This window comes from Bufo gargarizans, chromosome 6, assembly GCF_014858855.1.
Source record: "Bufo gargarizans isolate SCDJY-AF-19 chromosome 6, ASM1485885v1, whole genome shotgun sequence".
In the NCBI taxonomy this organism is placed as follows: domain Eukaryota; kingdom Metazoa; phylum Chordata; class Amphibia; order Anura; family Bufonidae; genus Bufo; species Bufo gargarizans.
This window is the reverse complement of record NC_058085.1, coordinates 232,945,175-232,958,179: the sequence shown is the minus strand read 5'-3', so window position 1 is coordinate 232,958,179 and position 13,005 is coordinate 232,945,175. Positions and strand designations below refer to the sequence as shown.

The 13,005-nt window shown below is 42.7% G+C and overlaps 1 protein-coding gene across 1 annotated transcript in view; it reads right to left on the bottom strand.

Annotated features, from left to right (window-relative positions):
- LOC122940880 (pendrin-like) overlaps positions 1-13,005 on the bottom strand; it is a 139,948-nt gene that overhangs the window by 97,802 nt on the left and 29,141 nt on the right. The window contains exon 2 of the mRNA XM_044297758.1: positions 7,026-7,165. Coding sequence (XP_044153693.1) covers positions 7,026-7,165 — 140 coding nt within the window. The remainder of the gene's footprint in view (positions 1-7,025; positions 7,166-13,005) is intronic.

The following is a 13,005-nucleotide window of genomic DNA, read 5'->3' as shown; positions in this document are numbered from 1 at the left end:
ACTGGGCACCAGGAGCTTATTAGCAGTTTTCATGGCTGTGAGGGGGCCATGGTCCGAAATGTATCAGCAAGTGATAATGTTTTATGTGATTTTCTCCTGCCACAATAAAGCCTGATGTTTTATGATACACGTGCCTGCTGGACCCGTTTTATCATATTTACCCAGTGCAACCAAGCGCTACCTCTTATATCACTCAGGTGAGCGGGATTCTTGTCTAATTATACAGTAGTAAAGTATAGAGTAGTATAAAAGTAAACCTTTGTCTGTCTATAAACATTGGAAGTAACAAGTCTAACCAGATAAGAAATGAACCATTTCTGCCAACTCAAATTCTCACAAGTCTGCAATCAAAAAAATGACTGATTCTTTCACTGGAAATCCAACAAACTTTTCAACAGAAATATATAGACTAGCAGGGAGGACAAAGTCTAACATTTAGGACAGTTTGCCCCCTGAGAATCCAGTATGCACTGATAACTGCCCTGACAAACATTGTCTGACTATAAGGGCATCACAGCTTTTTGAGGACAAAAGAATTGACAAAATGCAAGCTCCAACAGTACCACAGTTAAAGGGATTGTCCGAGATTTGGATATTGATGACCTATCCAGCTGTTTGATGAGGCTGCCCCTTTTCCTAGGCCAGTGATGTCACGGTCATCAGTCACATGGCTTAGGTGCAGCTCAGTCCCATTCAAGTGACTCCTCAAACAGCTGGTCAGTAGGGGTCCCGGGTGTTGGATCCCAGCTGATCTGATATTGATGATCTATCCAGATGATAAGTCATCAATATGTGAATTGTGGAAAACCCCATTAAGGCCTTCTTACCTAGGCTGATGATCTTCTGAAAAAACATTTGTAGAATTAGCCTATGGAAACTAACTATGAAGCGACAAACAAGAAGAAGCTAATTTGTTATTTCATTGTATGTTTTGTGAGAGCATTACAATCATGTGTTATCAGCTGCACATCACCAACTGTAAATGGGGTAGTGTGCCCTGAATATTAGTGATCATTTGGGCACATAAAGGGCAAACGATTTATCCATGTTAACTGAGCTAAACACGCACAGATCAACTTGGTAAATGGTTGCCTGGCGCTTATTTTAGGCAGACGATTAGCCTGTGTAAAGGAACACTTACTGCACCAGAGAGACCACCTGAGCCACACCAACCACTGTCGTTCACCACTGTTTTGAATTACAACCTTGTTAGGCTACTTTCACACTAGCGTTCGGGGCTCCGCTTGTGAGTTCTGTTCAAAGGCTCTCACACGCGGCCCCGAACGCTTCCGTCCAGCCCCAATGCATTCTGAGTGGATGCGGATCCGCTCAGAATGCATTAGTCTGGCAGCGTTTGGCCTCTGCTCCGCTCAGCAGGCGAACACCCGAACGCAGCTTGCAGCGTCCGGGTGTCCGCCTGGCCGTGCGGAGGCAAACGGATCCGTCCAGACTTACAATGTAAGTCAATGGGGACGGATCCGTTTGAAGATGACACACTATGGCTCAATTTTCAAACTGATCCGTCCCCCATTGACTTTCAATGTAAAGTCTGAACGGATCCGTCTGAGGCTACTTTCACACTTAGAAATTCTTTTACAATATAATGCAGACGGATCCGTTCTGAACGGATCCACCGTCTGCATTATATGAGCGGATCCGTCTCAGACGGATCCGCTCTGAACGCAAGTGTGAAAGTAGCCTAAATGTCATCATTAATTTGGTAAAATACTATCTTTTTCCTCCATTTTATTTACAAAATAGGCATCCAAAGTTCAGGTGCCTAGGACGCTTTGGAATCTGTACACCCGTACTCATATGTGCTTTGGTGGTATATGGATTCCACTGTGAGGCTGCAGCAAGTGCTGTACTGGCAGGAACACACTTCACCGCCCTTGCCTGTGCCCACTCCGCTCTGCTAAAGACTGGCATAGCACACCCGATGTGTTATGCTAGGCTTTAGCAGAGCAGGCAGAGGCAAAGGCTGAGATGTGGTAAGCTGATCTCCTGATTGCTTTTATGCGCTCAACTAAAAGTTCCACATAGCACATTGGTACAGGGTCTCCTGCACCAATATGCTATGTAAAGCTTTTAGCAGAGTGGAGTGAGAACAAGCAGGAGCTCTGCATAACATATCTTTGCTCCTGCCTCTGCCCGGGCACAGGCAAGAGCAGTGAAGTGTGTTCCTGCCAGTACAGCCCAACAGTGGAATTCTTACACCTATACACCACTGGCGTGTCGGCAGAGCATGAATGTACAGATTCCAAAGCGCTGTACTATATAGTGCTCCTTTCACACCAACGAGTTCCATGTATTGGACTTGTGTCTGCGGAAGCTCCCGTCCTGACCTCCCAGCACTGACGGTCGCATAGCATTATATTGATTTATGATGCTATGTAGCCCAATACATTACAGACCTCTAAGGGTTACATAGCATCATAAATCAATATAATGCTGTGTGACCCGTCAGTGGTGGGAGGTCAGGACGGGTGCTCTCGCTGACACAGGCTGTGAGTCCAATGCGTGGAACTCACTCGTGTGAAAGGGACCTTTTAGATATTCAGGTTTTGATGAGGTATTCAGATGAAGATAAAACAGTGTGGATAATAAAGGGAGAGATTTTTGAATCCATCAATTAGATGAATAATATGCTGACACCAGAATATTAGCACACCAACAACTCGGACACCAGGAACTCAATAATACTTTGAGTTATACAAAAAGATATACTGAGTTCCTGGCATATGATACATTTACCTTTTACTACCATGGTAGGAGAAGGATTTGTCAAAACATGAACTAATAAGCAAAAACTGTGAATCCATATTTGGTTATCATCCTCCTCCCTGCCTTACCACACATGAAAACAGTTTACATTATGATAAAGCATAAATAGTTGATGAACAAGAACTGTCTGGTGAATCAGAGCATTGGTCACAAGAGATCCCTGGTGATACCAAGTATGTTATAACAAAAAATGAACCTTTGTTATTTTGTCCTGTTTCACACGTGCCGTCACTTGGCGTTTCTGAGATCCACTAGACGCCAACACACCAACAAAAAATTATTTTGCTTACTTTGTCAAATATGATTAGAGATGAGCGAAGTTTTGAAATATTTGATTTGGCAACTTAGCCAAGAAATTTGATTTCTTACAAAGTAATTTGTAAATATAAATCACATGTACCCAGGCCATGCTGCCTTAGGTTACGGCCACATGGTGCGCCGTGCTGCGAGTGGGTAGTGGCCATGCTGCCAATTAGCCTGCGGCTTCCTTTCATTTGTTAATGGCCGTGCGGCACCTTTAAACAGCGGCTGTTGCTGGTATGGAGTTTGGCTGGTTAGGTTGGGGGGACAATATGCATATTATTGCTGTTCTTGCCTGCAATATTCTGCAGGTTATTTGACAGTAAACACAGAATATTATCAGCTCTGGCATACCCACTTCTCCAACCCCAGCACTGTCCTGCCCCACAGGTGGGAGCCCTTCTTCTGCTGTCTGTTTTTCCTCCTTTTCCACATAATCTAACATCAATAAGAATACAGTTGCAAGAAAAAGTATGTGAACTCTTTGGAATGATATGGATTTCTGCACAAATTTGTCATAAAATGTGATCTGATCTTCATCTAAGTCACAACAATAGACAATCACAGTCTGCTTAAACTAATAACACACAAAGAATTAAATGTTACCATGTTTTTATTGAACACACCATGTAAACATTCACAGTGCAGGTGGAAAAAGTATGTGAACCCTTGGATTTAATAACTGGTTGAACCTCCTTTGGCAGCAATAACTTCAACCAAACGTTTCCTGTAGTTGCAGATCAGCCATGCATAACGGTCAGGAATAATTCTTGACCATTCCTCTTTACAGAACTGTTTCAGTTCAGCAATATTCTTGGGATGTCTGGTGTGAATCGCTTTCTTGAGGTCATGCCACAGCATCTCAATCAGGTTGAGGTCAGGACTCTGACTCGGGCCACTCCAGAAGGCGTATTTTCTTCTGTTTAAGCCATTCTGTTGTTGATTTACTTCTATGCTTTGGCTCGTTGTCCTGTTGCAACACCCATCTTCTGTTGAGCTTCAGCTGGTGGACAGATGGCCTTAAGTTCTCCTACAAAATGTCTTGATAAACTTGGGAATTCATTTTTACTTCGATGATAGCAATCTGTCCAGGCCCTGATGCAGCAAAGCAGCCCAAACCATGATGCTCCCACCACCATACTTCATAGTTGGGATGAGGTTTTGATGTTGGTGTGCTGTGCCTCTTTTTCTCCACACATAGTATTGTGTGTTTCTTCCAAACAACTAAACTTTGGTTTCATCTGTCCACAGAATATTTTGCCAGTACTGCTGTGGAACATCCAGGTGCTCTTGTGCAAACTGTAAACGTGCAGTAATGTCTTTTTGGGACAGCAGTGGCTTCCTATGTGGTATCCTTCCATGAAATCCATTCTTGTTTAGTGTTTACATATCGTAGATTCGCTAACAGGGATGTTAGCATATGCCAGAGACTTTTGTAAGTCTTTATCTGACACTCTAGGATTCTTCTTCACCTCATTGAGCAGTCTGCGCTGTGCTCTTGCAGTCATCTGTACAAGATGGCCACTCCTAGGGAGAGTAGCAGCTGTGCTGAACTTTCTCCATTTATAGACAATTTGTCTTACCGTGGACTGATAGACAGCAAGGCTTTTGGAGATACTTTTATAACCCTTTCTAGCTTTATGCAAGTCAACAATTCTTAATCATAGGTCTTCTGAGAGCTCTTTTGTGCGAGGCATTATTCACATCAGGCAATGCTTCTTGTGAAAAGCAAACCCAGAACTGGTGTGTTTTTTATAGGGCAGGGCAGCTGTAACCAACACCCCCAATCTCATCTCATGGATTGGACTCCAGTTGGCTGACACCTGACTCCAATTAGCTTTTGGAGATGTAATTAGTCTAGGAGTTCACATACTTTTTCCACCTGCACTGTGAATGTTTACATGGTGTGTTCAATAAAAACATGGTAACATTTAATTCTTTGAGTGTTATTAGCTTAAGCAGACTGTGATTGTCTATTTTTGTGACTTAGATGAAGATCAGATCACATTTTATGACCAATTTATGCAGAAATCCATATCATTCCTCATAAAGGGTTCACATACTTTTTCTTCAACTGTATGTCATTAGGAACATCCAGCTCCTCCTCTCTCTGCATCTTGCTGAATTATCTAGGACATGGAGACCAAGAAGGATGATTTTGAAGCAGTAATGCCAGCAAAAGATGAGGATTGGTCAGACAGGATGCTTTTGGTTGGTATGATGGCACTGGAACAATAAAGGCTTCCATCTTATTGGTATTGAATTACATTTACGGCTGATGTAGGAATAAGTAAGTAGTAGGAATAAAACTGACGCCACATAAGTCTCCCTGCACTCTCCCTGCCCTCTCCATCTTCAATATACTTCTATTAATTATTTTCAGCAGCACTGTCCCTAGCGCATGAGTGCTTGCCACGTCTCCCTATGCTCAGCTCACAGGACAATGGTGGCGACTGCTGCGGGATGAGGGTTTTATAGGGCTGTTACATCATAGGGGATAGCTATCAGCGGAATGGCTGGCTGCACGGAATTTTGCATTCCCAAACTTATTACTTTCACTTTGCAGATGCCATTTTAGGAAAAACTGATTTCTTTCTATGAAGTGCAAGGTAATTTGGATTTGTTGCAAAACAATTTTTATTTTTTTTTTACTTTGGACTGAATTCCGCTTTGAATTGCTTCACTTTGCTCAACAGTAATTATGATAATAACTTGGATATGATGATGTGGGCCACTGAGAAATGGAAGAAGGTGACTTGGTCTGATAAATCATGTTTTCTTTTACATCATGCACACACTTGGCCATATACTCACTACCAGCATTCTGCACATGTGTGTTTACAATGGCAGAATGCCCAGTAAATCTTATTATGGGTATTTAAGTTGAACTCTGATGGATCTTATAATTGGATGATGTCTGATTGAAATGCCAAAAGACTGTACAGGTTAAAGAATTACAAAATAACAAAGGTTCAACACTGAAGGTTCAAAGATTAAAGGTTGTCCGGGTTCAGGGCTGAACCCGGACATAAGTTATCCTTCACTCCTTTACCATGTAGGATAGAAGCATTGGATAATTTCCTTGCTTGGATTCTCCCCTTGCCCTGCTCTGCATAGCACAGGGCAAGGCCTGTTTGTTGTGAGCTGGTGACATACCAGGCTTCACAACACTATGCTGGGCAGAGACTTCCACCTAGCAAGGGGCTCAGTGACATCACCGGCTCAAGTGGGCATTGTATAGTGCTGTTGTGGGCGATTTTAGATGTGGGTATCACTAGTACTTACATGCTAAAAGGGTGAAGGGGAGCTTATGTCCAAATTCAGCCCTGAACCCGGACAACCCCTTAACTGAACATCTGTTTTGATCATGTTTGATTCACCAGCCAGATCCTGTTCATTATCTATTTCTACTTTATCATAATGTTGGTAAAACAAAATGGAAGATAATAACTTAGCTTGGATTAACAGTTTGTTTGTTAACTCCCAAACACTTCTACCATGGAACCACTGAACTGTCATTGCATCATTTTCCAGGACATAGTGAGGTGGACTCCATAAGCAGAGCATTGTACAATCATTATTTTCTTATATGTATAGACACAGAGCAGAATCAGGAGGGCATCAGAAAGACTATTGTAGAGTTTACTTGTGTATAATGGGATACATTTAATTGGCTTAGGGTTTGTATTTTGTTAACATGAGGGGGGGTTGGCGGCAGGAATGGTAGAAACCCAAGACCCCTCTTCACCAAGATGTGCTTACACTTCAGTGTATGTTATCCAAAGAATACAGAGGCAGCTGTCTCTCTTCTTTGGATAATATATTCACTGATCCTGGTGGAGAGGGATCTAATGTAGAAGTGCTGCCATCCGCCTTGTAAAATTTGTTGAGAAATGTCATCATGAGTTACTCTAAAGCTGTGTAGGTATGTATAAACTCACCTTGTAGAGTTGATACCAGTCCAGTACTGACTCCAGAGATTATATCACTTATTATCCACTCCTTCCATCTGTATTTCGGAAGCCAGTCCAGTATTGGGAAAATAGATTTGATTACCAAGAAGACTCTTCTACCTGAACAGCTAATGGAAAATAGGTAAATTTATAAGCAAGTACAGGTACATTAGACATACAAATTACAATAAAGATCTACATCTGCATAACATCGATCCTACAGTTATGAAATCTAGCATATTATACCATGAATACTGTAACTTTTTAAACTTATTTTTGGCAATTTTTTTCTCACTGTGCAGAGTAAAAATATGCTATTGCTATAGTAAAAATATGCTTTCACTTAGGCACTAAAGTCATCCGGCAGGCTGTCCCGGCAGAGGACGAATAGTGCCGCACACCACCGGACCCCATTAACTATAACTATAATTATAGTCAATGGGCTCCGGCAGTGAATGTAATTATCCAGCTAGGATGACAGATACCTTTAGCCCAGATGCGAAACTAGCGGAAGCTGTCAAAGAGCAGAACCAGTTTGTTGACTGGTGTGATTAATTAAAGATACATCACCACAAAACACAGATATTTATCATGAATTTATAGTATCACATACAGAAAAATAATATAAATAAAAGATCCATCACCTGCAGTTTACCATTCACCATTAGCAACAAGATTTTTTTAAAGATAATGAATGCTTATCACAAAAGAGCTTTTGCCTTTGAATACATAACCCATATTAACAGGGTTGTCTGGTTTACAAAATGTTCTACTTGTTTAAGAACTATAAGGCCCCTTTCACACGAGCGAGTTTTCCACGCGGGTGCAATGCGTGACATGAACGCATAGCACCCGCACTGAATCTAGGGTGGGTCTGTGTACATGAGCGTTTTTTTCACGCTTCAGTTCTGCGTTGCATGAAAAATGCAGCATGTTCTATATTCTGTGTTTTTCACGCAGCCCTGGCCCCATAGAAGTAAATGGGTCTTCAGTGAAAAACGCATTGCATCCGGATGCAAGTGTTTTTCACTGAAGGTTGCTAGGGGATGTTGTTTGGAAACCTTTCGTTTTTTTATAACGCGTATGAAAAGCGCATTAAAACATATTGCACCTGCACCGAAAAAACTGAACGCAATCACAGACAAAACTGACTGAACTTGCTTCAAAATGGTGTGAGTTTCTATAAACGCACCCTGAACGCATCCGGACCTAATCCGTCACGCTCCTGTGAAAGAGGCCTAAGAGTGATCCTTCATTCCAGACCTTCAAAAATTACATGGAGTGGATAGTGGTTAAAAAGGCTCTGTCTCTGGAGGACCTAACATATCTGTGTGATTTTTTGAACAGCCCACTGTAAGACGTTTATCCTGTGATGGAGCAGCAGAGGAATTGGCCAACTGCTGCTGAGTATTGCAGATTATAGATGATCCTTGGGGGTGTATGTATATTTTAGGACATTATTTTTAATCAGCTGCCACTAAATGTGTCACAAAAGTATTTACAGAAAAAAAGTGCAGTAGTTGGAACCAAAGGTTCACTGAAAAATATTCTGCAATGTTTTAAGCGAGGAAAAATAAGATGCCTGAAAAGAAGTGAAGATGCTATGTGCTATTACACTATATGGACAAACAATACAAAAACATGTAAAATTCATATGCAGTACCCCAGAACTGGGGGTATCTGCAATTGTTATTTTATTGAATGTAGTTATATATTGTTATGCATTGCAATTTTAGGTTTTGGCCTATCTTCCAGAAATGAAATGGTTGGCAGGAACAAGGCTAACCACCCTGTTCCTGCCCTCTTGGTATGAATGGGCTGGTCCCTCTTCATGTCAGGAGGGGTAGTTCCTCTGCAGATTCTGAGAGGAGGCAAATGGCAGAACTGCTTCTCCGGATAAGGGTTCTCCAGAAGGATCAACTTCATCCAGCCTCAAGCAAAAAATAGAGAGAAAAGAATGTAGAGTGAAAATCTGCATAATATACACTGCTGTATGTTGAGGGACTACGGCTCAGACATCCATCACCATAGACTACTACTTGGCCAGTTAAAGCTACAAGTCTAGACCTGGTAGTGGACACCGACAAGTTCTAAATTAGAGAAATCCAACCTGCCTCCATACTTCCTTACTGATGCTTGAAACTGCACTTTGAATTTGCTGCTGTTGGATGTACCAAGCAGTGAACTCATACAATCCTACTGCAGTGAAGAGCAGTGTAATTGCAACTATGGTATCCCCATTCACTTCTATGGGACATTACTCTACTACTCACTTGGACAGGAAGGAGTGGTCCCATTGAAGTGAATGCAGTAGCGAGGGCAGGCAGGCAAACAATGAGGAGAAGGCAATGCTTGTATGAGCACTCCTTTCTCTTCAAACAGCTGATTGGCGGGGGGCTGGTGTCGGACCCACGCTGATCTGATATTGATGACCTATCTTGAGAATGGGCCTTCAATAGAAAAAAAAGCTGAAAACTCCTTTAAGGAAATGATCTGCTTTTGTGAAACTGATAACCGATCCGGATAGGACATCAACATTAGAGCTCATGCACACAATAGAATAATTCCCCCATGTCCATTCATTTTTTTTTAGGCCTGTATGTATAACCATTCACTACAATGGACCTGGCAAAAATGGAAATGACACAAAGGGCATTACATGCCTGTATGTCCGGATGGCGGTTCCACGGGCAAGGAGAGGAAATTTCAGCAGGAGCCAAAAATAAAGGACGGCATGCCCTAGGGCAGAATCAGTGGTTTGCGTTTTTTTAAACCGATTTTAAAATGGGTATCAGAAGTCGGCTTTGGTACTGACTGGTACCATGGTTCTGAAGCCGACTTCAGATACCTGATTAAAATCTGTTTAAGTTAAATAATAAAATAACAAAGTTATTGACCGAAGTCTCCCAAGACTTGGGCAATAACAACGTTTGAAGCGAATTGACTTTGGATCTTGGCTTCGAAGATCAGTACACTCAACCCTAGTGAGGATGCTTGTTACTGATAATCTGAGCATGTAAGAGGTCTTTCACACGAGCGGATCCTGTGTGTGGAATCTGCTGCGTAAAAGAGTGTCAAGCCCCGTTCCGGACAGCAGAGATATGGAGCATTAATATGATTGATAATGCTCTTTGCCTCTCTGTGACCTTTTTACTACAAAATCACAGTGACAACTTTATCTCACAGTGATTTTGTAGTAAAAAGGTTAAAGAGAGGCAAAGAGCATTATCAATCATGTTACGTGACAGTGTGTGTGTGTGTATATATATGTTATATAGGAAAAGGATGGCGTGGCAGCCTGGTCTGGTCTAGATCGTAACTAGCCAAAGGAGTGGGGTTTACACAGGAGGAAAGAGTTGCGAAGCGGGGGGAGAATTGCATACAAAAATTTGCTGTGGGGCCCAGTCACTTCTAGCTATGCCCCTGCCTAAGGGGCTTGCTGCACATCGATTTTTATTAGAATCAATATACAAAAACACAGACAAGAAAATATTAAAAACATTTAAAAGCTCCAAAATATAAATTGAATTAACCCGTTCCTGACATTTGGTGTACAGGTACATCATAAGCGGGAAGGAGATCCCACAAAATGCTGTACATATACATCAAGTCCTGGCCCCCTAATTCCCCAGACTTAAACACAATTGAGCATCTTTGGGATCACATTGATTATCAAGTTTGCTCTATGGATCCGCCCCCATGCACCCTCCAGCAGCTATGGGATGCACTGCAGTCAGCATTCCGCGGTTACTCTGGATATTAGCTGTTGGTCATAATATATATTTATATATGTATAAATATATTGTGGGGACTCGCTCTGGTAGACAGGATTAGTGGACGTAGTATAGAGGCAACAACAAATTCTTTGGATCAAACAGTTCAGTGTTTTAATCACACTTTAGGCAAGTGACAAAACAAGCAGTCATATTCAAACAAAAAGTCACCTTACGGTGGTAATTCACACCATGCGGCAATTCTGCCTCAAAGAGTCCTTGCTGATAGCAGCACCAACCTGTTTTCACTTCAAACAGGTAGCAAGCCTTCATCCAGACACAAGGCTCCCAGATCCCAACACAGAGACCCAGTTCATACACGTGAGCCGATGAGGCTTTCCCAGCCAGTCCGTCCCACAGCCTCCTGGCTGTAACAAGCTCAATGTCTCTTGTGGGGCATTGGGGCTCAGTAGTCCGCCTGTCTATGGCCCTGCGACCCTTCCAGACGTCGCTTTGTCCCCCAACTCCAGGCTTTCTCCCAGCCTCGTGGTCTCTCAACCTCCTGGCTGAAACCACACATCCAGATCCTCTGCCAGACTCTCTCACTGTGAGGTTTCTTTTATTATCAGGTGACTGTGGCACCTGGTATTGTCTCAGGCCTGGCAACTGATGGGGAAGATATGGAAAATCCTGACATACACTTCCACTAACAGCCATGAGGCCTGTCACTGCCGCACAATATACATACAAAAACACAAGACTTTCTTGTTCATGTACTTACTCATGTATATACAAATAAAATGCACATACTGCAGATCTCACAAGTGTCCCTTTTTTGGAGGGACAGTCCCTATTTTTGACACTAGTCCCTCTGTCCCTCTTTGCTCCATAAATGTCCCTCTCTTTGATCTGAAGTATAGATTTTTATTATTGCATTTACAATACTGATCCAGAAAGTGTTGGTCTGGTTCCTATCTCTATATTAGAGCCCTCCTTGTTTATTATTTAATTACTTGATGCAATTAGAATTTTATAAATTTCTATATTCAGATAATTTTTGATAATTTCATAAGAGAAAATTGAAGTATATATGTAAATATGCAGGACAATAAACCATTAGTGTCCAAAAAGTTGGGAGATATGACACTGTAATTGGTATTAGCATGGCATAACGACCTGTACTGTAAAATTTGAGTAAAAAGCAATTAGAAAGTCACATACAGACAGGACCGGTGCTATAATAAGGCAGACCAAGTGGCTGCCTTAGGGCGCAGAGACGGGGGGATGAAATTTCTTTAAAAAAAATATATATATACCTCTTACTTTTTGCCCCTGGGTCTTATGGGGCGAAAACTAATGAAGCGCTTTCATTTTAGTACCGGAGGACCGAGAAGCGGTGAAGGATCTGTACTCACCGCTTCCTGGTCCTCTGCTCTGCTATCTGCTGTAAAGGACTGCGCACCATGCAACCTCACTGTGCGCAACCTTCACAGCTGACAGCCGAGAACCAGGAAGAAGAGAGAGAGCGCTGGTGGTGAGGAGCGGCAGCGTCCAGGAGCAGGAGAGGTAAGGTTTTTTTTTGTTTGTTTTTTATTTGAGCTGATGGCTGACATGGGCATGATGGCTGACATGGGCATGATGGCTGAAATATGGGCATGATGGCTGACATGGCTGATATGGGCATGATGGCTGAAATATGGGCATGATGGCTGACATTGGGGGCATGATGGCTGACATGGGGGCATGATGGCTGACATGGGGGCATGATGGCTGACATATGGGCATGATGGATGACATTGGGGGCATGATGGATGACATTGGGGGCATAATGGCTGACATGGGGGCATGATGGCTGACATGGGGGCATGATGGCTGACATAGGGGCATGATGGCTGACTTAGGGGCATGATGGCTGACATGGGGGGCATGATGACTGACATGGGGGGCTGATCTGAGGCATTGGGGGTCTGATTGCTGGTATGACCTGAGGTGCAATGGAAAATATTTTTTTCTTATTATCCTCCTCTAAATCCTAGTTGCGTCTTATGGGCCGGTGCGTCTTAGAGGGTGAAAGATACAGTCCTCAAACCAGCGATTGTCTGAAGCAGAGAGAAGATACCAGGACCACACAGAGGAACAGAACCAGCTGCTGCAGACTGGACCGGGCCAGGTGAGCAAGGGGGGTGCCAAAATGTAGCTTTGCTTGTGTTGGCAAAAATCCTTGCACCGGACCTGCATACAGACCAAAATGGTAC